General features: G+C 35.8%; 1 protein-coding gene across 1 annotated transcript; it reads right to left on the bottom strand.

The window, feature by feature from the left end:
• LOC139725514 (uncharacterized) lies at window positions 1–20534 on the bottom strand. Its single transcript, XM_071636598.1, has 9 exons — window positions 20291–20534; window positions 19594–19914; window positions 18949–19099; window positions 9711–10003; window positions 4610–4888; window positions 3620–3892; window positions 2985–3056; window positions 1626–1769; window positions 1–476 (listed from the first exon to the last, which is right to left on the bottom strand). Exons 1-9 carry the CDS (start codon window positions 20340–20342, stop codon window positions 439–441), a joined length of 1623 nt encoding a protein of 540 aa, XP_071492699.1. The 5' UTR covers window positions 20343–20534; the 3' UTR covers window positions 1–438.
• Between the last annotated feature and the right edge of the window lie 5817 nt (window positions 20535–26351).

Here is a 26351-nt window from a genome sequence, read left to right as displayed (position 1 = left end):
GAATGGCAACATAATGTCTTTGTTTCTGTTTTTCTCAACAAAATATCGTGAAATACAAATAACAATAGCACATTATTCACTGATAATCCTTCTCAAAATGTCAAGAAAATAACACAAAATTTCATGATGTGACCATGATCTCAGTCGTTCAAATTCTATTTTCTAATGAGTCTGTTGCATGCAATGCACTATCCATGTAATCGTCATCATTTTCTTACACTAAAGACCCAAGACGCTATAATTGTTTTTTGTTTTTTTTTTTCGTTCCGCGTGCAGTTATCTCGGTTAGAATATGTCTTTCTAGAACTTCTCAGTGATTGGTTGTCAAAGGAGCGAATCACCGTACTTGAACCGGTTAGGGCTGCCTCGCCATTCGTCCTCATTGGCAGGGGATTCTTGACGTCATTTCGTAGGATCCCTCGGCATGTGTGTTGACTTTTATGTCTTCTTCCAGTTCACGCGCCAACTCATCCGATCTGTGCAAAATGAACAAAAACAAAGAAAAAACAAACAAACAAATTGACAAATTGAACAACGTCACTGTTGAAGATTCAGTCAATTGATGCGACTTCCTAATTGCTCATGAAAACAGCGACTTGGGATCTAATTATCCCTTACGAAGAACCCTTGAGCGTTTATAACATACACTATGCTTTGTGGATGTAACTGTATCTTGAAAAAAAAAAAACATATACATGAACAACTCTTGGATGGGATGAAAACTTATCAAATTTCAGTAAAATCTCAGTTAAAAATTCTCGTTCAACATTCATGGTATAGTCTTTGCTGCTGCAAGAAACTTTACCACATAAGAAAAGGTACCTTAAGCAATGTTTGAAGAAGTGCACTGAAACATATTCATTCATTTATACATTCATTGTTTTGAACATGAACTATTCTTTTCAACATAAACGTACATGAAAAGTTTTATTGTAAAATAAGGTAGGCGCCATTCTTTAACATTTCAAAGTAACTGCATCATCTGATCAGATAGAGCAAAATTAAATCTTTCCAGTGATACCTCACTTGTAAAATAACATTGAATATTCGAGAAGTTATGATTTTAGAAGTTAAGATATCCTGTATTTTCTTATTATCTTCTTTGCTTTAATAAGCTTTAATCATAAATATTTCAACTTAACAAGGTAAGATTTAGCTCGTTTTGCGATAAAACTCTTCACATATCAAATTGAAAAGAGAAAAGAGAGCACCCTATCATAAGCAAATTTCAGTAAAGTCTCAGTTAAAGATTTATGTTAAAGATTCATGGTATTGTCTTAGCAGCTTCTAGAAACATCACCATAAGAAAAGATTTCTTAAAGAATGCTTGAAGAAGTGCACTGAAATTTTGACCGTAACAAGTTTCACTCCCATCAAGAATAAAAGCATATCACGAGGCAAACAGGTTACGTATTCTGATACAACCGTATATTATATTAAAGATTAAAGATATCCTATATTTTCTTATTATTTTCTTTGTTTTTAGCAGTTTTAATTACAAATATCTCAACTTAACAAGGATGGATTTAGCTCGTTTTGCGATAAAACTCTTCACATCTCGAAATGAAAAGAGAAAAGAGGACAGGTTGGAAGCAAGTAAAGGAGAGCGTACGTTCTCCACGTACCCGCCCTGGGTGGTGAACACGATCGCTTCTTCATCACGACCACGATGTTGACTGCAATGGAGAGAAGGAGAACGACGATGAGCAGGCCAACGGTGGTCGTCGACTGACCAAAGACACCAACAACAGGGTCGAACCTCGCTATGACTACAGTCATTAGATAAGAGGAGAAAATTCGAACAAAAATAGAATGCGATACTTAATAAGAGAAATCAAGATCCGAATTTTTTTCTCAAATTAAGAACTGGAATGTAATACCTCTTTAATGGATAAAACTTATGTGATCTTTACACTACTCGCCCATAGAGACAAGGTTTTCGCATTATTAACCACTTACAGATGAAACATAAACCCAGCTTTAGTGCTTCAAAATAATTCTGAAATGTGAGTTATTAATAGAAACAACCAATGTAAAACAGCTAATCTGTAAAATCAATGTTAAATATTGTTAGATATATACAATATGTGAACAATAATTGTAATGTAATTGTTTTTAGACTAAACTGTCTGCAGTTATGGTTTATTCAGAAAAATAGGGATATCCCCATATATTTTAGGGGTTTTTGCGAAATTGTTATGATGAGATATTTGTGATACAACTGACCTACACATATTATGCATCAAGTGTGATAACTCGAACATTTTCTAAATCATTGCTCCCAATGGCAATCAAGACTTTTAAAGCGATGGTATAGTATTAGGTGCAGATTCAGCTTCAAACTCTTTGCGAGATATACTTAGAAACCATTTATTAAATGTTAAAGAGCGTACTATTCTGAGATGAATTCAAAGTTTATTCGATAAAAATCCTTTTTAAAATGGCTGAGATACCAATTAAAGAAAGTAAAAGAAAGTGATCCTAATATTATTAGAATCGCTTTGTGTAGGATATCTCAGCCATCTCAAAACCAAATTTCATCAAATAAACTTTGAATTCCTCTAGAATTGCATGCTCTTTCATTATTTCTCATTATCTCATTAAACGAAAAAAAAATTATAACAAATCATTATCAAAAAGTGGGAAAAATGAAGCCCATCTCAACCAAAACTGTACTATCCTTGTCAGCACGATCAAGTAACTAAAACAGCATTTTGCTCTCGGTAAAAATCATCGCAGTATCCATTTGAAGTTTACTCCAAAAATTCTCAGACTCCGATTCTGTAAGTTTACATCGACAAAGATTGTACGTGAAATTATCCATTACATGATTGCAAACATCTTTCTAGAAACGAAATCTGCGCCACGTTTTAAGAGAAATGTCACCAACTAAGCCCTAAGAGATGTTTTTGTTTTTTGGTTTGTTTTTTTAAGCGAGAGAGGTTTATAAGAGACTGGAGAGTCGATAGAATCAAAATACTTACTTGTAGTTGGTATCGGGTTTTCGGTGACACACGGCGATGTCTGCTGTATTGCTGCTGGCGTCGTCATGGCAACTGTAACGATATTTAATTAATGAAGAACTTTTTTGTTGTTGTCTCAGAAGCATTGATAAAATTCAAAAGATTCGGGTCTACTTCTAACGAAATGACTTCGGTATCTTTGAGGGGCAATGCATCATAATCTAATTATTCATTAAGCTCGTCTCAGGTAAAGCATTCTAATATCAGATAACTCTAGTACTGGAATATTATATCCGCTTTGAATAGACATCACAGCTCATCTGTTTGTCCTTCTCAGGGAATAACTTTTGCATCAGTGGTCAATATTAATGTTTGCATATCATTTGAAATAAAAAAGAACATAATTCACTGTATCGAACAAATTCCAAAGGTTACAGGTAAAGTTAGCTTTCCACGTCGTATATACGTGGCTCGGGCGGGTCAAACACGAGATCCCTATTCCGTGCTATTTTCTAAAAAAACAAACAAACACACACACAACAACAACGCCAACTACAAAACACAGTTAAATACAAAACTTTACACACACATGCACACGTACGCACGCAAACAAATACGACAGCACACTTCAGCACAACAAATGGGTACCCATATACCTGGCGGGGGACAATGTTCCCTCACAGCTTCCACCCGTCCAATTCCATTGTCTGCGATGCACCTGACGATCATGCACCTGCCTGGGTTCGACTGTATGGTGACAGAGGCGGACTCATCGAGGGGCACACTGGTACCGCCAGCCTGGATCAAGTACGTGTGTATTGGAGGATTTGCCTCTTCCGTCGAGCGACACATAACAGAAACGCCGATAATGTATCCATCTTCAATCTGGTCTTGCGTCTCAAGCCGCAGGGTGTCGTTGCGAGGGGGAGCTGTAAAATGACAAAAAAAAAAGCAGAATGGTTGATCAAGCTCAGGACGGTGTCGATCAAAGCTGTACGTTTAGTCTTATTCAAACAATGTAACTCGAACCGTGACCAATAGTTATTAGTTGTTAACAATCATAATTTGATTAGATGAAAAAGGAAAAAAAAAAGAAACGTTAAACAATGAAGAGTTTAATCCTGCGTGCCTTTGTATCTGTCGGTAATAAAACGTACATAATCTTTTTAACGAGATTTCGTTATCAAACATTGCGAACATTACCTAGTCCCCTTCTGACGGAAATGTTTCTAATTTTTAAAACATTTCCAGAGTAGTTTTCCTTTAATATCATTTTCTAAATCGAAATACATATAGAACAAGCGCACCAAAACACAACAAAACAAAACAAAACAAGATAAAACGATGACGTACTGCGGCCTTACTTGGACATTTTCTAAATCACAAATCGTCATTCCATGCTCCCTAGATTTACCTCACGTTGTGTATAAAGGATGAAATCGTGTCTTAGTTAAACAAATATTAAAATGCATGGACACTGGTAAATTAGACTTAAACAGGGTTACTTGTTAGTGCTGATTGGGAAAAGGGTAAACAATGCTTTTACCTAGCTGATATTGTTTTATTGCGGGGGGAGGGGGAGGAATTTTTCATATCTAACAATATTGATATCCAGCTGGAATGACAAACTAAGCGCAGATCCTCACCTTTAGGACACAACCTTTCCTCAGTGGCGGTCCAGCCGAGCTCGCTGGTACCATTACATGTGACATTAATGCACCTGTTGGGGTATGATGGAAGGACCGCGGATGTAGAATTCACCATATGCAGCGGAACGCTGTCGGCATTGATGACGTAGGCGTTGAGGTAAGGGTTGGGCTCATCCTCAGGGCTCACGTGACACGTGATGGTAACAGTTCCGGGTTGACCGTCACTCCATTCGTCATGAATCCTGACCGATATAACTCCGGACGTAGATGGGGGATCTAGGATTGAGGATGGGGTGGGTCGATGCATTTTACGCAGATCCAAAGTGTACAATTCAATTTTTAATCAGTCATTGTTTCATTTAGCCAAACGTTATAGCAAAATGCCCAAATGATTTAATAGAGATAATTTACTATTTGTAGATGAAACAAAACCCAGCGTTAGTGCTTCAAAGTAGTTCCAACATGTGAACTGGGATAAGAACAACCACTGCAAAAAATTTGAATCGGTAAAATCGATGTAAAGTATTGCAAAATATAAGAATTGTGAACGATAGTTATGGTAAGAGTTTGCAGACTAAACCGTATATAGTTACGATTTATTGGGGAAAAATACAGATATCTCCTTATATTTTATGTTTTTGTTTGTTTTGTTTTGTTTTTTGCATAAAATGTATATGATAGGATTTTTTTGTTTTTGGTACAACAGACCTACACATATGTACTGAATATCATATCTTGATATTTTTTTTTTGAAATCACTGTTCCCGAAGGTAAGCAGGACCTTTAATATATCATATATAATTATATATATATATATATTGGAACAAGGAAGGGAAAACTGACCAGAAACAATTGTAATGATAAATAACGAAAACTTTGAGCAAAGAAAATGGGTTTTCATCGGGATTCGAATCCGAGACCTCCGGATTACTAGACCGGTGCTCTACCGACTGAGCTATTATAAGCCCCTTTTTCGTTATACATATATCTATATCTATAAATATACATATATATATATATATATATATATATATATATATATATAACTCCTGACACGTTGAATAGAAAGAGCATGAAATACCTCCACTAGCAGTTTAAAGGAGGGTTTCGAGCCTCGCCATCAAGACTTCCAAACTACGGCTATTCTCCAGTTAACAAGCCTTTGGAACACACAGACTCAATTGAAGAAAGACCGTAAGACTTTATAGCTCAATACGGCAAGCCTTGAGCCTACTACTTGAACTTGAGAAGTTGATTTAAATTCAATGAATGTCAATGTATGGCAAAGAATAAACGGAGTCTTATTATTTACATAATTAAAAGGATTTTTTTTTTTGGGGGGGGGGGCTGAGACAAGACTTTAACTGTACTTTAACATGTATACTGTCAAAACGGGATACTCGTATTATGAATATTTTGTCATTGATTAACAGCAAGACACGATTTCAGCAAAGCTTGGTATATACAGTCAGCAAAAAAAAAAAAAGAAGAAGAAGAAAGTAAATACTTTTTCGAGTTCATATATTCATAGAAGATTTTGATAGAAACCAATCATATCAAAGGTAATCTAATTGGCTATCAAACTAGTAGGTCATTAATGATAAAGGAAAACTTTACGTATGAGTACACTCATTCATTCTTATTCTTCGTATCATATGCGGCGTCCCGCCACGTTCCCATTCAGAGCCATTGTTTACTAAATATAAGATTTTGACAATTAAAGATTTGCATTTTTTTCAGCTTGGTCAGTTCATGTTTAATTACAATGCAAATGCACTTCCCAGTATTTTCAATTCAATGTTTCCACGGAATCAGTTTTTCCATAATTATCCGACTAGACAATCTAATGAGTTTCATTTGCCCCTCCTGAGAACTTTATTAGCTCAGAGTACATTTATATACACCGGTCCTAGATTTTGGAATTCATTAAGCTGTGAAATAAAAAATTCCCCTTCTTTGCATTCTTTCAAGCGCAAGTTGAAATCATTTCTGTTAAATCCTCTTTGATATATTTCGTCATTAGTTAGATCTCATCAACCTCAGGGTTCATCATCCATCCACCAATCTTTCGTTTACTGACTTCATTATTACGTAATGGATTACATGGATTATTATGCAATAGCCATTAAATCCCTGCACAGCTGCGTGCAGTACCAGCCCTCTGAAGCACATTCTCAATCACCCCCTGTTCCATTTCCCTAGTTCAGCGTGTAGGCATTCTCTTATTCTCTTTCTCTTTTTTTTCTTTTCCTTTCTCTCTCCCCATTCTTTCCGTCTTTTTTGTCAAGTCGTGTCATGTCCTTTGTATTTCTCCTGTCTTGTTCCCTTCTGTCGTAAATTATAACTGTGATAAGTATTTGTAAATAAGTAATTCATAAGTTTGTTCATTTTTTGAGTGGTTCACAACATACAAGCTCGCTTTTCAGTGGACCTCTCAGTTCTTTTTTTCCCCTCAACTGAAGCATAACTTTGTACTTTTTTGCCAGTATGCATTCTTTTGTTTATTTGTATCATTTATCTTTTACAAAGTCGAATGTTTATGTTTATGATGTAATTCCAAATATATTATGCGTTATGTTTTGTTGAAAAAAAAAAGAAGAATGAAAAATAAATGAATTGAATTGAATTGAATTGAATTCTTGTCCTCCAAGGCACAAAAATAACAATTTCAAAACTTGACATGTTGTCTTTCATTTGGAAATGCTCTTCAAGATAATAATGATTAAAAAAGGACCACTTTCAAGGGAGGGTACAGTATTGGTGGAGCTGAGGATTTGGCTTTTAACTTTTTTTTTTTGCGAGATATCAATAAACCACTTATGAAATGCCATTCTAAGAGGAATTCAAAGTTTATTTGATGAAAATCGGTTTTTGAATGGCTGAGACATCCAAACACAAAGTAAAACAAAGCGATTGCTCTGTCTTAGGTTTCTCAGCCATTTATAACGAATTCTTATCAAATAAACTTTGAATTCCTCTTAGAATGGCATGCTCTGTACCATTTCATAATCATAAGTGGTTTCTTGATATCTCCTCTTTGAATTACATTCTCTTTCATACTTCATGAGAGGTTTCTCATTATCTGACCCAAAAATGTTAGAATCTGAAGTTGGGTCTCAACCAAAACTCTTGCAAGCCCTTTCACCCAATGAGAGACATTAATGAAACAACAAAATAAGTTTTTGTGCTCTTTATCTCTTTATAACCTCAAAGTAAAATCAAAGTTCGAAACTAAAGGGGGATTTTTTTTTTCGTCCACTCAAACTTCAAATGACATATTGAGTAAGGGCACAAAGAGGATACAATGAACAGAATGTCCTTATTTCATTCTTTTGATTTAGTAATTTAAGAATTTATGTGATAAATTCGAGAATCAAATATTATTTGGAATATTCCTCATTTGAGAAATCAACTAAAATTCCTACCATTTTCGTTTATATTGCTTCTTCTCTCATCTCATTTGAATTAGAAGATTTTACACAAGAATCTTCATTTTCCTCCATTATTTTATCCCATATTAATTTCTTGGGCTTCAAAGATAATTAAAAGGTCATAGCTTTATTTTTGCAAATTAATTCACGTTTTTTATTGTGTTAGATTTGTCTCTTGTTCTTATTCTTTACATGAAAGAGCACTTATGAAGAGCACGCATGAATTTGTGCTTTTGTGCCTTTGAAGAGAAAAACGAAGGTGTTCACTCATGCATAGTGTTTTTTTATTGACCGACCAGGTTGAAAGCATATTGAATTTCATTTCATATATTAAATTTCAGCAAAATATTCTATGAGAAAAATAAACTCGAAAAAAGTTTTTAATTTCTTTTTTTTTTGTCGAGTGTACTATGCTATCGTTTTTTACTCTACCTATGAAATATGCCATCTTCCCTTTCTATTAAGATTTCATGACCTGTCAATATCAAACGGTTATTCCTCATAATGACATCATTATGACGCGATATGATTATATATTGACTGTTCATTCACTTACACCTTTCAAATCACATATTTTCAGTGCTGAACATAGTGAAAATAAACTAATAAGAATGGATGCAGTGAATTCCCGTTATAACAAAGTCCTCGGGATGGGCAGTTTAATGTTTTTATGTCGAAATTTTGATATAACCGAACAAATAAACAATAAAAAAAAGAAACCGTGGAGCCGATAATGTACCGGCCTGTATCTTTATTTCGTTGTAACCGTGTTTGTTATAACGGGAGTGCACTTTATACACTTTTACAACATACGAAGGGACTTCTCCACAACTACATCAGAATTCTTGTCAAGTCATCTTTTAACTTAGCATTAATTTGCATAAATTTTCATTAAAAAACCGAATTTACAAGTATAGACTATAAAAACCCTGCATTTTACTGTAATATTTGTATAAATCATGGAAGTCACAGGGGAAACCTTCAACTGAGTCTGTTGGTCTACATGGCTTTGATCAATAGCGACATAAGTGGTCACAGCATAATATTTAATTTTCCCTTGAATTTCCAACATTAGGATTTCTATGCAAACACAGCCAATGAATATTCAGTCAAGATCACATTTTTCGTTCTAAATGATTCAATGATATGGTTCTAAAGTACAGTTTTTTGGCGATAGATGTCTCTTTCTCCGCTATTTATTGTTTTCCGTCTGATAATTTTATTACAAAAATGTCATTTACCGTCTTTTTGAGCCAGCCACATGTCTCAATGTCAAAATCCTGAGACTTTAATAGCAAGTTTCGTGAGAATTTGCAGGGTTTTCATACATTTTACGTCGCAACGGAAAAATGAATAAATAAATAGATGAATGACTAAACAAAATGAATAAAGGAATCGCTACCATCACAGGTAAAGTACAAAATCTTGACGCAAGCTTTGGAATAATATTTTATCATAAGAAGAGACCTTCTTCTAGTCACTCTCCACAATATATTACACACAAAGTTTGTGTTAAAAATGTCTCATGTTTTATATTTTGGCCAATAACCAGTCCTTAGCTAAATAATGTCTTATCGCTTAGAGTTCATGAAGGAAATCTGCGATATAGCACAAATCATATGAAAAATTTAGAATGCAGTATACAAGGAAATGCAAGTTTTACTCACAGCGTACATCCAGCTTGTACTCTCGGTATTGGTTGAACTCCGCAAATTCATGTCCGGAAACCCGGCACTGGAGGATCTTTCCGTTGTCTGCTGGCGTCGGGGTAAAGGTTAGCGTGCTGTCAGTGTTATGATTGCAGTAACCATACCAACTGCCTGCGTCAACGCATCCGGTAAGAGCCAGCCAGTTGTTGAAGTACTCTCTGATAGGGAGTCCGCTGTCTGAAGTCGATTTGTTCTCTCTCTTCCACTTTGAAGATACGTCCTCGATGTCATCGAACAGTTTGATTAGCTTTCTGTGATTATATAATCACTCAATGTAAGGCGAATCACTGGAAGATGTTTAAGATGTGATGAACACCAATTCTTAAGTTCATGTATCATAATTTTCCTATTTCGCACTTTAGAACTTAGTTGCAAATCACCTTAATCTATCAAATCTAAATTTGTGCACCGATTGTTTCCAATGAATACTTTTCTTTAAAAACAAAACAGAAAAATGAATACACTAATTGCAATATCCATGATTGGAGATACCATGGTATTTTACGAGTGGCAAAAAATGAGGAGAATTTACTTTTGGAATCTCAATTATCAAGTCTCGAGATGATTTCTTAACGCCTAATTTTGCGGATGACAAATGCGACATCCCGAGTGCATGAAACGCCTTGTACTATGGGAAGAAAAGAATGTCTCTTATTCGACGGGGCAAACACAAATATTGTGCATTAAAAAGAGAGGCAGATAATGAAAATCATTCAATACGGTTTTCAAACTCCGAACGTAATTATACCTCAAGAATATTCCCTCTTTGTGAAGGAAGAGAAAATATTCCGAGATGTCTAATATATGTCTAGGCCTTCCGCTGTAGCATTCGGTTGATCGTGCTTCCGTCTTCACATGCCCTTACACCGTGGTATGAGGTTAAAACTTCTTTTTCTGCTGTGGTCAGGCGCCGTTTCATGTCAGGTAAGACAGATGAAAGGAATTATATACTTTTTCTTTATCTCTGTGGCAGAAAAAAATTGAGCTCTCGCTAAATTATGCAGTAATCGAAGACTAAGCATGACTTGCAAAGTCTGTGGTTTCAGTTGTAGCTAATGTCATATCCGTCTCAAAATTTCTTATGTCGTGCTTAAATGAGCTGATATTTCACGAGTACCCTGGAATAAGCTAGCTTGAAGTGATTTAAACTTCATACCAAACATGGAGACGACCTGGTATTACAGTAGAAGAAGTAATTCCATGACTCTGATTACTATGTTTCAAATCACCTTTGGGAAGAAATCCATACCGTTTTCCTCGGATATTAAGAGCGATGATTCTAGGAACATCGCTGTAATTTTTCCAAAGTCATCAAGGATCCGAAAGTAGAGGGCCTAAGGGACGTTTCATTTGAAGGAAAAAAATAACACAAGTAGAATAATTTTTAAGTCGGTATACCTATTCCCTTAGGGTGTCCGCTCAGGCACTGCATTTATCTGCCTCCTTCAGGGAACAGCGGGTAGCTGACGGGTAGATTAGGTCGAAGACGGAATGCGCTGCGACAAGCCGTCGAAATAATGTTTCGTCGGGCTATTCTGAACACCAGGTATTTTACCCCACTCATTACGGAGCAGATGTGGTCACTGCCGAAGGGAATCAAGAGTTTTAAGGCGAAATTTAGGACCATGTCGAGGATGTGTGGCAAAGGTCACTTCCTGTTCTAGTAGGTAAGAGAAAGGACTGCAGATATTCTTCCGCTACACCACTGCTAATGTCATAATATAACTTTGCCGCTCATTCATTGTGCTGCCATTGTAATTTGCTATTAGAAATATCAATGCGCAAAGTCTTCCCTCTGTTCGTCATAAAAAATAACGCTAATATTGCTAAAATTGCTGAAATCACAGCGTAACTGTCATTGTGTGTGAGATATTGATTTCTTGAATTTATTATGAAATTTTAATTTGTTCAAACATTTGGTGCGCCTTTTATCTTTTCTCCCAAAACCCAGTTGACGACTATATATTTCGGATATATTTTTATGCCGACGTCTGCGTGTATGGGAAACTATTACGCTTCTTGGCAGAATACAGTGCCTGCTTTGACATATATTTGGATTGATGTCAGTAAAAATCGAGTATGAAATCAAAAGATAAAGACTGTGCCCTCTTATACAGGTAGAATATGACTTTATGGATTTAGTCCAAATCTATTGAAACTTTGAAATTTTTTCTTGCAGTGACTCTAGCATATGGTAGAGCGGCCGACGAACGTGGTACAAATTTCTTCCAATTGGGACTTTCGTGAGTTTAGCTTTTAGGTCTTATTTATTCGATAACTTGGAATTACTGGCATTTTTAAGCGCCCAAAAGAAACGCTAGGTTTGAAGATCAGTCCTTTACCTTTCCAACTGCACAAACACATTTTGGTACAACGCCCTGAAAAGTGTATTAAATGGTCAACAAAAAATGTAAGTAAATAAGTAGGGCAAAGTTCACTTCCGGTAAACGAAACACTAGGCGTTTGGCACAGGCTTGTAGTGCAGTGTTTGTGTGTAGTTTACGAGGCATGAATACCGAGTCGCAGAGTAAGTGAAGAAGCGGTTGAAAGTTCTGGAATGCTCGGAATGAATAATTCAGGCAAATTTTAATTCTTGAACTGAAAACATTTTCTCTCCATTCTTTTTTTTTCATTTCACCTTGGAGAGTAATAGTCATATATTAAAATGAAAAATACTTTGTACTTTGATTACAATTACAGCTGACAGTTTATTTTTCAAGGAAATGGAAGCAAATTTTATTTTCAGGGAATGTTTGCATTGAAGTATTTTTGAGCGAAAAAGCTAGAAACGAAATCAGACAGATTTAGAGTAGTATTGAACAATTAATACTCTGCAAGCTTTGAGTGCTAGAACCCAATGAATAAATGTTTGCCTCCTTGTCTGTTCAATACAAAACTAGGGCTAATTTCCGAGGGACCTCTCTTTTTTGTATACAGACAGACCTTAGGCAGTGTGTAGTGTGTGTGTGTGTGTGTCTGTGTGTCTGTGTCTGTGTGTATGTGCGTATGTATGTTTTTTTAATTGTTCAAACATTGTTGATTGTATGTTTTTGTCATGTGAAATTATAGAAATCAAATAAAGATTACTGAAAACAAAAAAGCATGTGCGGTGAGTGTATGTGAATTTTTCCTATCATAGCAGTAATTTATCTTCTTAAAATGTGTCTGAATGTAAGATATAGTTTTATTTTAAGCAGAGTCATCCATATTAAAAAAAAGATGAAAGCAGAATGATTGAAGCGACTTGTGTTACCTAACTCAAAATTGTCAAATATAAAGTCTTGAAATCTTAGTGTTATTTTTGATCGTCGAATGTCAATGTCTCAACATATTTCTCAAATTTGTAGTACTGTTACGTTTTATTTAAGAAATATTGCTAGGATTAGGAGATTTATTGATCAATCTGCATGTCATAACGCAGTGCGTTCTTTAGTTCTATCCCGTATAGATTATTGTAACGGGCTTCTCTCTTCCATTCCTTCAATTCAACTGGATCGTGTGCAGCGACTTCAAAATTGGGCAGCCCGATTAGTGTTTCAGGTTTCTAGGGACTACCCATCTCAGCCACTTCTGAAGTCGTTGCACTGGCTTCCTTTGAAGCAACGGATAATTTTCAAATTAGTTTTGTTTGTTTATGAAATCCTTAACGATCAAGCTCCGAAATATTTAGACGCCTGTTTGACTTTATATACACCTACTAGAAATTTGAGGTCATCTAGTGATCCGCTTCGTCTCACATACTCTGTTACTCGCACCTTAGCCGGTGATAGGACATTTACTGTGTCTGCTTCAAAGCACTGGAACAATTTACCACTTACCGTTAGACAGTCTCCATCAGTCAGTGTGTTCAAAAAAGCCTTGAAAACACATCTTTTCAGTAGCAACTAGTTCGTAGCTGTATATATAACATTTATCCAATTATACATATTGTCATACATGTTTTGAATTGATTGTAAGCGCTTTGGGCCTTGTGGGAAAAGCGCACTATAAATAATAGTAATAATAATAATAATAATAATAATAAAGTCATCTATATGTGACCATTGAAATGATATTAACCAGTACGTCTTTTAAAACGTTGATGGTTTCGAAATGAAGATTGGTAGGAAAATTTATTTGTTTTTTTTTTAAAATAATTTCTTGGGTAAAAAAAAAGATGTCTTTTTTCAATACAAGTATAAACGACTTGATGATTAAGACAATTTGTATTCTTTATCTTTCTTCTGTTAGAAAAATCAATTAACAAGTTCGATTTTAAAACAACATTATGAATCGAACGTTTTTTTTTTAATGCCTTAATAAATGTGAAATCTATCTATCTCAACGAAATAAGGGTCAACGAAATTTCTGAATCAAATGACATCTAACAACGCTAATTACGTAAAAAAATGGCAGTGTAGAATACGTTACTTTCTTGTACTTGTTGTTTTTGTTGTTTTTGTTTATCCGTCAAGACAGAGTGAAAGAATCTAATATGAATCATGCTGGGTCAGCTTGAATTTCATGTGATGTTGATTGGCATTTTCATGGTATCATCGGTGTCTGTAAAAAGTAGGAACATGGCATCGGTCCAAGAAATGTGCTGAAAAGAATTGGAGAGAGCAAGACGACGAAATTTATCCCTACATTTCATTCAATTCCGTAGATGTCTTGTGCTTCGTAAGAGTAGTACTTTGCTGAACTTTGGACGATGCATTATTGGTATCTGGAAGTCTTCAAGGTCTCGTTTTCACGAAAATCAGAACAGTTTATCGGGAGTAAGCCCACAGTCTATATGTAAATCCTTCTTGAAGCGAGTAATGTAACTCTGTGACGTCACGTCTTCATTGACTCGCGCGCCGTCGAGATACCAGGATAATGTTTCCACTGGAATCGCAGCCATGGTGGAGCAGCGTACTGTGATTGGCTGATTGGCTGATGCTCTACTTGGCACGGCGAACGTCATGTTAGATTTCCCTGAAAAAAGAAGAAGCATAAGCAATGAAAGGACAGTATCGATTCTTTTTCAAGCTGTTTTTCATTTATGTTATGAAGCATTCAGCATCACACAGAACTGAGTGAAATAATAAATTATCACATAAATCAAATTCGAGATATAATGAAGTGGCTAAAGGAACACGTTATAGCTCTTGCCAAAATGATTGGAAAAGATAGGAGTGCTCCACCTTCATATCAGCCTTACCTTCAACTTTCAATGTGATGTCTGCATGTTGATTTCCAACAAGGCAGGTGTAGATACCAGCATTGTACATCTGGAGATCTGTAATGCTGAGAACGGAGTATCCATCGGAGCTGCTCTCTCTTACGTTGTATCTATCCCAGTAATAATGGGCAGAGGTGTACCGTTTGCTACCGCCGCTGAATACATGGTATTGTGGATGTCGGGGATAGCTATAGTGATACCATTTGAAAGAAGGATTCGATACCCCTGTCACGCTGCATCTCAAGTAAGCCGTCTGGCCTTCCCCGTACGTGATGTTTGGCGGGCTGAGGTAAACCGTCGCACCTGCAAAATGTTAACATCCAATTTACTATATATCGTGTTGAAATATATAGTAGATTATATGGTTGGATACGAGGTGTTTTCTATCAATGGACCAGTATTATTAACTTTTTCAACTCCTCCTCTTCTTTAAAGTCGAATATAAACAATTGAAAATGTGATGCACAAACTAGCACAGCAGCGAAGTCATAATACGATAATTGCCATGAGATCTATGTACGGCTACACAAGAAATGATGAGGCTGATTTCTGTGGGATGTATCATAAAAAAAAAGAAAACGCCGAATGTGTAAAAGGCATCTCACCTGTAATGCTTGGTGCTGCTACCAGAGTGACCAGGAAGACACAACAAATAAATGATTTCATTTCCACTGTGTCGAGAAAAACCAAAGATACAGTTCAGTCCTCAACCAAGAAAAGATCACCTGCAGAGCACAGAGAAGACACGATATTCCAGAAACCGATGATGGGTTAGCAGATACTAGTCCTAAGCAGACTTCTTTTTACGGTTATCATATCGAAAAAACAAACCAACTTCGGTTTAGATGAGGGAGAAAACGTCTGGTTGAATGCAATGGTCTTAACTTTCTCTGTTTTTTAGATTAAACGAGCCAACGGACGGAAAATATCACTACTCCCTCTCCCAAGACTTCGCCTACTATAATTTTGAAATAAATTCAATGTATGCAATTTACTTGAAAATATATCTAACTTTCCATCTACACCAAGCATAGATAGATAAACACATATGAATATACGGATACATATGAAAATATCTCACCACATGACGAATCAACCCTAACGGTGGACGATAAAATGCGCGCAGACGTTCTGCAGGAGGATTTCACGCGTCTGACTGATCGTCTCGACGATTGACAGCCAGTTATACTCTCTCGTGCGTTAACATGACACCGTGCTGGAAATCTCGATATATCGGACACCTCGATGTACGCTGCCATGCGATAGGCCTTTGATAGGTACCGGAATGTTCCTTCACGGAAGTAAGAAAGAATGCAAGAGGTAATTAACAAGGAAATGTCTGATGATGTCTCACATGGCAGCTGTATCTTGGAAAGAGGAGAAGGAAATGAAATCGAAGTGATGATATTCTTTTTAAATGATTTAGTTCAATTGCACTCTTAGGGAGAGTTGTGCAGTAATGATATATATAGGCCTTTATACACAAATTAGAAGTCATTTGAATTACAAATAGTTCCTGCCAGATAGGCCTACTTGATTATATTCAAAGGATTTACTTCAGGACGAAATTGAGACAAATATATTTTATCACAACATTTGGATATTTATTCACTAGAATGAATTTAAGAATCTGAAGAAAAAATCTTTCTAAAAAAGTAAATAGGTAGAAACTGTCAGAATAATTTCTTGTTGAGAATAAAACAAATCTAAAAGTTTCATATTGAATAAGTGGTGATATTCTTGATGAGAGTGATAAAGGTTCCCAATGGTTTGACTCAGAGATGAAAATATTTAGGAATTATTTTGAAGAAAAAAAATGGTAAAACTTTTTAAAATGATATGAAAGATGAACGAGATAATAAGATGGAAATAAAATGTAAAGCAAGGCATTTGTTTCTGTTTTAGAAATTAAGTATAATTTGATTTCTTTTTATTTTTAGGCTAACTTATGATCCACGATTGATCTTTCAGTGAGAAACGTGGAGAAATGCATTAAATCATATGTACATACTACAAAGATAGGGTTGATGTATTCAGAAGACAAATCATGAATTAATACTGTTTTGAAGAATAAGAATGATATGAAAATCAAAATTATTTCGAACCAAACTATTATAATCAATATCACAGGAAGATAAACATTGATAAATGGGAGATGATTATGAAAATTCCTATACAATCAAACTGAAAAGAAATTGATTTGATTTGATTTGATCTGATTTGATTAAGATTTGAATTTGCTAGCCATAAAAAAATGAAATAAAATAAATGTTTTCTTTATTTCTTTCTCTCCTTGAAAGGGAATTCAAATTTGATAGTTGAGCGTAACTTTAAATTTTATATACTATGATTCCTCACGTGTACACTTCGCTCAAATGGAAATTAAATTGCAGTATTTTGTACATATTTGATATTAATCTACATTCCATTGTTTGTAAAATATGAACACAAAAACGATTTTGGTTGAAATTTTACGAAATCTTCGAAAGAAAAATATAATATTGATTTTACTTTCAATTAAGTAATTTTGATTGACGACAATAGGCTAGAAAACGATCAATTCAAAACTGTACACTTTCTCATTGCTTAGCAATATATGAAGAGTTTGTTTGCAAAAACCTATAAGTCCATATTTGCCAAATGGAGATATTTGCGATTAAAGGTCAAGAAAAATAAGGAGAATAATAACAAAATTTGTGCTTCTTTTGACCATAACTTCAAAAATATACCTTTATATGTAGTGACCAATATATCATTAAAAAGGTATTATTTTGTACTATATGACAGAGATCGTACTTCAAAATCTTTAAAAATGGACTTATCGGTTTTTGCAAACAAACCCTTCATATGCAGTTTTTGCAATCTTCGTTCTAGCACAATACGGCGAAGTTGTATTTGATAAGTTTTCAATGTTTTGTGTCTTTAGCAGTTATGTCTTCAAAATCTTAACGCTTAAAACATTGTAAGAACATAAAACTTTGCACCTTTGACAACATTGACAACATTGTCATCCAGGACTAGTATAATTATGATTTGTGTGCCATTGATATCAATGTTTATGATATGAAATGTGACTCTTTTAATCATTTTGTATTTCTGCAATGTATTATCGTTTATACGTGCATTGAAAAGAAAGATCCTCGAAACAAAAAACAGATCAATATTCCTCACTAAAAATAACACCTTAAAAAAGTTAAAGATAATTATAGCGTTGGAAATGTCGTAGCCTATCCACAGGATAAGAAGTAGCAGAATTAGGCAGTATAAATTAGAAAGTGAAATCACTTGTTTATACACGAAGTCGTGTATACTTGTAAGAAATTATGGTAGCCCCGTGGTATTTTGAATGTGTAATCTGTTTATTCTAGATATACAGTTTATCCAGCAACAGTTCACAGCAACATTGCTAATCACGCAGAAATGTATATGTCTATGTGTGTATGTGTGTGTGTGTGTGTGCACTGTGCGTGTGTGTGAGTATCAAAGAGAGAGAGAGAGAGAGATTTATAAGAGCGAGACAAAAGGGGACAATTGAGAGAGAGAGAGAGAGAGAGAGAGAGAGAGGGAGAGAAGGATAGAGCCACTATGACGTTTATGTGTGTGTGAGTATCAAAGAGAGAGAGAGAAAAAATAAGAGCAAGACAAAAGGGCACCATTGAGAGAGAGGGAGGGAGAGGGAGGGAGCAAATATGACGTTTTATTAGTATGTTGATTGTCGTTTCCATGGTTACAGCGTTTCCGTTGAAATAGTTGGGACGTGGCATTTGTCCAAGTTATGTTCTGGTGAAATTCACAAGTGGACGAAAATGCGTGCGATTTCTCTTTCAACTATGTACATTTTGTGTACTTTTCATAGGGTCATTTCTCACAATCTTTGGACTGTGACTCATAGGGATCATGATCTCTCCATAAACATTTCTTGCAGATAATCTGATGGGATTATTGAAAGTTCGCGGTCAGTCTATTGGATCCTTTGTAAAGCGATTGATGTACGTCTGTGACGTCACGCCTTCACTAAGCAGCACACCGTCGAGATACCATGATAATGTTTCGACTGGAATCGCAGCCATGGTGAAGCAGCGTGCTGTGATTGGCTGATTGGGTGAGACTCTGCTTGGCACGGTGAGCGTCATGTTAGATTTCCCTGAATAGTAGTGAACAATATCCAAGGATGACAGAATTAAAAAACACGAATCTTAAGATATAGACAAAAAGATAGAATCGATTTAGTGTGGTCTTCTTCATTTTTGTTCCAAAGCTGCAAAACATTAATGATGCATTACATAGTTACACACGTGTGATAGAAGTATATTCCTTTGAGATCATCATTAATGTTTTAATGATGTAAGTATCATTTCTCCAATATATCATTTGCAATATCATGGTGCTTATGGACAAAGTCGTCTAGATTGGAAGAAAATAAGAAATGATATTCCTGATGTTGGTCTCAGAAATTCCTTAAAAACAAGAAAATCTCTATCAGGCTTCATCGTCTCATGAACAAAGGGGGTAATGTGTTTAGTGGCATGGTTTGGTCTTTCATTGCAACCTAAATTTTTCCTCGTGAATGCAGTCATGCATACTTGCAAACATAAGTATATTATTAAAAATTAAACTGCAAAAATTGTTACTACTCACGTTCAACTTTCAAAGTTGCGTGTGCGGGTTGGTTGCTAACCACACAAGTGTAGATGCCCGAGTTGAAGATCTTGAGATCAGTAATGATAAGAAGGGAGTCCGAGCCACTCTCTCTCACATGAAGTTTATTCCAGTAGTTATTGGTGGCGGAACTGTACCGCTTGTTCCCGCTTGTAAACAGATAGTACGATTGATGGTTCGGGTAGGTGTAATGATGCCATGTGAAAGACGGACTCGAGATTCCTGTTACGCTGCATCTCAGGTAAGCCGTCTGACCCTCTGCATAGGTGATGTTTGGTGGGTTCAGGTAAACTGCCGCCTCTGTCGGGTACAATGAATAAGCAAACAAGCAACAAACCATAAAAGATAATGGTAATCTAACGGAAAAATAAAATCGTTGCTCACTTGACTCATTTTTAGTTAGCTAACTCGGACAATGAAATCACATTAAAATATAACTGTCAGTATATACGAAAATGATGACTGTAAAGGAAAGAAAAGAAAACATTTTGAGCAGATTCTTCACTGCTCTAATGACACGTACAAAATTTCACGAAACTCACATGTCACTTTTAGATTATACAATGATCACAACGTCACTAGCGACAAATTTAAGACTTACCTAATGGCAAATCACAACTTTCGAGAATTATTTAGACAATATCAAGCATATGTTGAAATTATCTGTATGTCTTACCTGCAATTGTTGCCAGTAGGGCCAGTATCGAACCGAGGACAAGATGCCTCATTTCCACTTTTAAGAGCTGCGCTCTTCCCCAATTCAAGTGCGAGACTTTGTGATTGGTTTAAGGCTGAAAGAAAGAATAGAAAAAAAAGAACTGCAAGTGTAAAAAGGCGAACGTCACAACAGAATGCTATTTTACCAACCAAAAATGAAGAGCAATTCCTATCAAAGTGCAAAAGACAGAATGTGCCTTGCTGGCGATGGATTCGGTCTCACAACACTGATGACTGGTGCGCTGAAACGACTTTGCCAAGTATCAGCCGTACAATGTTGACAAAACTCTCTTTATAAGGATATCGCCTCCCCTACATGATATCATAGATATTGTACCCCATGGTGTCATCTTACATGCTAGTTTTAAAATAACTGGCTGACACGTCAGTGGCTACAGCATGCAGTCACATGCAAATGTGATATTCGAGCAAGACACGTGCATCCCGGAAGAAAATGAAATTTGCATGGCTATTCATTAGAAACAGCCGGGTTTGGACAAGAGTTATTCGAAAACGAGTTCTACAAGGTTCCGGAAGTATGGTCTTGACCACGTGATCCAAAGTGATGCCGCGATTCGTTTAACCAATTACTGGTTTAAAAAGACAAAGTTTATCGGGTGTGATCTGAGAAAGTCTTTCAGAAAAAGTTTCTGTTCCTCTAAGAATCTTGGGAGAAAACAATGATTAGATTTTGGTTTCTTCTACATTACATTCGGGAAAGGTGGAGGAATTTCTAATTGAAGTTGAAGGTTGGATAAACTACAAGTACTTTCTCTTGGCAGATTTGAAGCTGTGTGAATGCAATTAATAGGTAATCGTTTGCATATTTGTCTTCACTGAAATACAGTATTTAGATGTTTCCAGGCTTTCAGCTACTAACGTCTGTGCGAACTTGATATGCAACTCAAAGTCAAGAATACTCCCACATCTTGAGTGACGATGGTAGAGCAACAGTATAGCGGCTCATAACGTTCATTTTTAAGTCCATTTATAGGTGTTTTTACAAATGCAATAAAGACTATGAAATCTTTTTTTGTTGTTGAAATTTCATGCAAATAAAGCGATGGTCATAGGGTTAAAGTTTGTAATGTTAGTTTGGGACATGGTTATCTACTGCCTAAAGCCAAAGTATCAATTAAACCTAACCAGACAATAATAATTTTGCTAATTCGGTAGTTTTGGAAGTCAGAACACATCAGCGTCGGCTGCACTCATCAACATGCGTTCACGATTTTAACTTGCGTACATAAATTATTATGATGTTGAGCTGTGCTCTGTTTTTAAACTTTGCTCTAGTGCGCTAAGTGTACTGTGATCTTGTGTAATCTAGTACTGTGCACGTTTCATGACGTTTCCCCGTGAGTGAACTCTATCGAAATAAGACTCTATCACACACATAAACAGGCAGACACACAAAACATTATATCAAAGTGACGTTTCTCTTTATCTCCCATTTATCTGTCTCTCTCTCTCTTCCAAGAGCGCTTTTAAAGGGATGGTACAGTATTGGTAGAGATGAGAATTGGGCTTTTAACTTTTTGCGGGATACCAAGAAAATACTTATGATATAGTACAGAGCATACCATTTTAAGAGGAATTCAAAGTTTATTTGATGAAAATCGGGTTTGGAATGACTGAAACATCCAAAAACAAAGTAAAACAAAGTGATCGCAATGTTCAAGTGTGGGTCCCACACTTTATTTGAATCGCTCTTTTTTGGATATCTCAGCCATTTCAAAACCAATTTTCATCAAATAAACTTTGAATTCCTTATAGAATTACATGCTCTTTCATATTTCAAAAGAGGTTTATCATTATCTCACCAAAAAAAGTTAGAAACCTGAAATTAGGTCTCAACCAAAACTGTACAATCCCTTTAAAAGTAATTGGTCGGCTTTTCAGCAGGCTATTCCCACTAAAGTGAGTATTTTAACTTTTCTACCGTATGCACAGTCACTTTATTTCCGTCACCAATTCCGATGATATACAATGTCATGTACCTTCATATTGTATCGATAAGATTGCTTAATAATTCGGCTACGGGACAACCATTACTCTTTTATAGGATTTTTTCTTTTTTTATTTCTTATTTAACGGAATAACGGGGACTATTTGTTTTTTCTTTCTTTTAATTTGCATAATAATATCTTCAGTGTGTGTCATTTAACGAAGTCACTTTAATAGAGTTGATAGTGCTATATAAGCCAACATTGAAGCATCATGTATATGATAAGGATATTCTTTTTCACCTTGATGTCAGCACAACTCTTAATGTTCTAATAAGGAAAAAAGATATATGCTGCTGGATGCAATACTTGTTATTGATCACCAACAGACAGATACATACACACATTCAAAACAGGGAAAGGAAAGGGACAAATAATAACAGTGGGATCCCATAATCCACATCTTATAACCTTGTTTTCTATTGTTTATTACCTAGTTTTGCCAACATACCCTCTGTGAGTAACGTTAACACGTTGTTTGATGTTATTTAATGTCTTACATTGTAGTATTTTCCATCATCAATAATATCACGAAACGCACACATTTATTCATTCAAAAGGTAGGTCGAAGCAACATGTGGTCCGTACAAGTTCATCTTTCAACTTTGACTTTGATATGATCAAGACATTCATATCCGTATCATCTCCGTAATTTTCACATCTGTGTATATTGGGACCTACAGTTTTACAGGTTAGCTTTTAGGTAGGCCCCATTATATTTCTGTTTCTTCCTTGGGATACCTTTACACAATAACATGAAAATTAACGCATGTGTTCAGTACGTTCTTTATTGGGTGTAACCAAAAGATATGGCTGCATACATTTTCTTTGTTTTACTTGATGTATTAATGTCGATGAATTTGTTACTTCTTGGAGGAAAAAAAAAACCCCGGAAAGTATATACCGGTAAGTAAGTTTAGCTAAACTGACCATGTAACATCATAATGTTAATTACATTAATCGCGGATAGCCAAATTAGAAATACATCCCTATGTCTATGTGCGCGAGGCATAAAAACGAAAAAAAAATGTAAACCTAAATCGATGACTGAAGCAAACGCTTTTACTAGGAGAGCAATGCAGTTTCTCTATAATACGATTATCTAAACAACAGATATTTGCTTTCAATATTTCACCCGCCCCATCCCATCCTTCCTGTGTAGTGTACAAAGTGTGTGTCTAGGTGAACAAGCGTGTTGTACCAGTATTCAAAAGAGCGTTATAACCGTTGCGGGAAAACAAAATCTTAATTCTGGTCAGTTAAGAAGATCTTGGAAATTGTACATCGAAAGTTTTTTTATTTGTTTATTTCTTTATATATATATATATATATATATATATATATACATATATATACAAGTTTTGCCATGTAATCTTTCCTTTCCGGATACTCTGTGTTGGTCCTAAGTTCCTTCGTAGTTTTTCAATGCATGTGGAGGCTATACAACCATTGCAGAACAGAAAGTATGGTAAACTGTGAATATGGATGGAGCTAGGTGCTCATAAACAAGAAATGAAATCGAAACAACAAAGAGAAGACAGTTTGAATATTTTGTGTGAAATAGATAGAAATAAATTTTGTCGTTCGGGAAAGTGAAAAGTACGAATATACTTTATAGTATCATAGTTTACATCCTTCGAAACACCCTATTTCATACGAGCAAGGTGATCTTCAAACATGTATATAATTCATTGTACGTTTTTATATGTTTATATATATATATATATATATATATATATATATATATAAAACGCTTTTGAATCCTCACAAGTGATTTTACTTCAAGCTTTCTTGAAGCTTGAAGCTCTGCTTCAAGAGAATAAATACACAGATGGGAGTGTATGTCTCTGCCGTCTCTGCCTCTATCAATGTCGTTATTATTTTCACTATTGTCTTGATCATCATTGTTTTTTGTATATGATATCCATGTTTTGTGTTTTGTCCGATTTGTCCTCAGTCTTGACAAAGGGCAGACAGCCCGAAAGCTTGAAGTAAAATCACTTGTGAGGATTCAAAAGCAAAGTCTACCGCCTCCTTGCTCACGTTATACACACTCCGGCCCAGGGGTTTAGTAGCCGAAGACACACGACACACACACACACACACACTATATATATATATATATATATATATATATATATAGAGAGAGAGAGAGAGAGAGAGAGAGAGAGAGAGAGAGCGAGAGAGAGAGAGAGATATGTAGAGAGATCACACTCATGTAGTTATGCAGAGTGTGAAACAAAAGTTCACATTATGCAATAATTTTCCTCAAATTTTCAAAACTTGTTCTAGTCCTATCAACTTGTATTTTCATGGGTATAATACAGACATGTTCTTTAATCATATCTGCCATGTGTCTGCTATATAACATGATAATATCAAAACACTTAGAGTCATATGTATGGTTTAAAATAGTAAACATTTGCAGATAATTAGGGGTCAAACGTTTATTTAAATCAACCCTAAAACTTTGCGTTACTAATTCTATTTTCCTCTTTTTTTTAATTCATGGTGCCATTTAACTTTTTCAAACTTTTGGTAGCAGCACCATGCCATGATGCTGCTTTGCTATGTATAGTACTGGTTCACTTGAAGAAGTTTGATGGCATCATGGATGAAAAAAAAAGAGTTGATTATTTGAGAAAGCCTCTTGGAACCTGATTCTGGGTCGGAATCGAATCTTCCAGCAGGAAATTGGGCCAGAACATTTATTAAAACTATTATAAAAGTGGCAGAAAGAAGAACAATGTGAGATTTTCATGCGGTTATCCCAATAGAGAACCTGTGGACAAAACTCGATAAACAATGAATGAATAGTCCAGACCTTCAGTGGAGGTTTGCAAGAAGCTGATATACAGCTGTCCATTGCTGACTACGGGCAGTGAAGGAAAATAGAAGCAGCAACACAAAGTGCATATTGTTAACACATGGCTCTGAATGAAATCAGAGGACTTCAGCAAGAATCTGGGCCAAAGGTTGGAATGAAAAAGGGAAGTCTCGATTGGCTCGTATCCCGTATGAAGAAAGTGATTCTTTGAATGAGGCAGAAAAAGAGCCCGTACAAGCTCTTCAAAGTCGTCCGTTTCTGGTATATCGAAATGTTCAATTGTTATCATCTTTTTGCCTTGACATTCTAACATAAAAAGTCACTCCTTGAAACAAAATCCAATCAATCAGAGCGAAATTTCATGTCCAAGCGGTCTTGCTATACAATAATCCTTTGTAAACTTGCTAATGTAACTTTGTGAAGTCACGCCTTCATTGATCTGCATGCCGTCGAGATACCAGATAATGTTTCCGCCGGAAGTCCAGTCATAGTAGAGCAGAATGTTGTGATTGGTTGGTTGGCAGAGATTCGACTTGGCACAGTGAGCGTCATGTTGGATTTCCCTGCAAAGAACAATGATAGCACATTTTCATCATTGTATATGATGGAGTTAGTGCATATTGAATGGATCTCATGTGATCCATGATATTAAGAATATACATCGAAATATTGTCAAAAACTGCGTAAGTACTTTTAATGCTAAAAAGCAAATAGAACTGTCGAATGTTCAACGACTGATATCTATTGACTACTCTTCGCGAATTACAGTGGCTCGTACAAGTGCAAATGATAAATCACTGAAGAAAAATGATTTCATTTTAGCATAAACAATTTACAAGTTCTAAACTTACGTTCGACTTTTAATGTCGTTTGTGCGAGCTGATCTCCAACAAGACACGTGTAGATTGCGGAAATGAAGATGGTGACATCTTTGATGGTCAGTACGGAATACCCTTCGGAGCTACTCTCTCTGATGTCAAATCTCGGCCAGTATACACCGCTGGAGCCCCGCCTGCTGCCGCCACTATAAATGTGGTACTGTGGATACCTTGGGTAGTAGCGTGAGTCATACCATTTGAAAGAAGGATTCGAGATTCCGGTCACACTACATCTTAAGTAAGCCGTCTGACCTTCTGCGTAGGTGGTGTTTGTCGGACTAATATGAATCGCCGCATCTGCCAAAATAC

This window comes from Diadema antillarum, unplaced genomic scaffold, assembly GCF_040938485.1.
Source record: "Diadema antillarum isolate AM-2024a unplaced genomic scaffold, OU_Dant_1.0 seq00000048_RagTag, whole genome shotgun sequence".
NCBI classification, from domain to species: Eukaryota; Metazoa; Echinodermata; class Echinoidea; order Diadematoida; family Diadematidae; genus Diadema; species Diadema antillarum.
The sequence above is the reverse complement of the archived record's forward strand: the minus strand, read 5'-3'. Positions and strand labels throughout refer to the sequence as shown.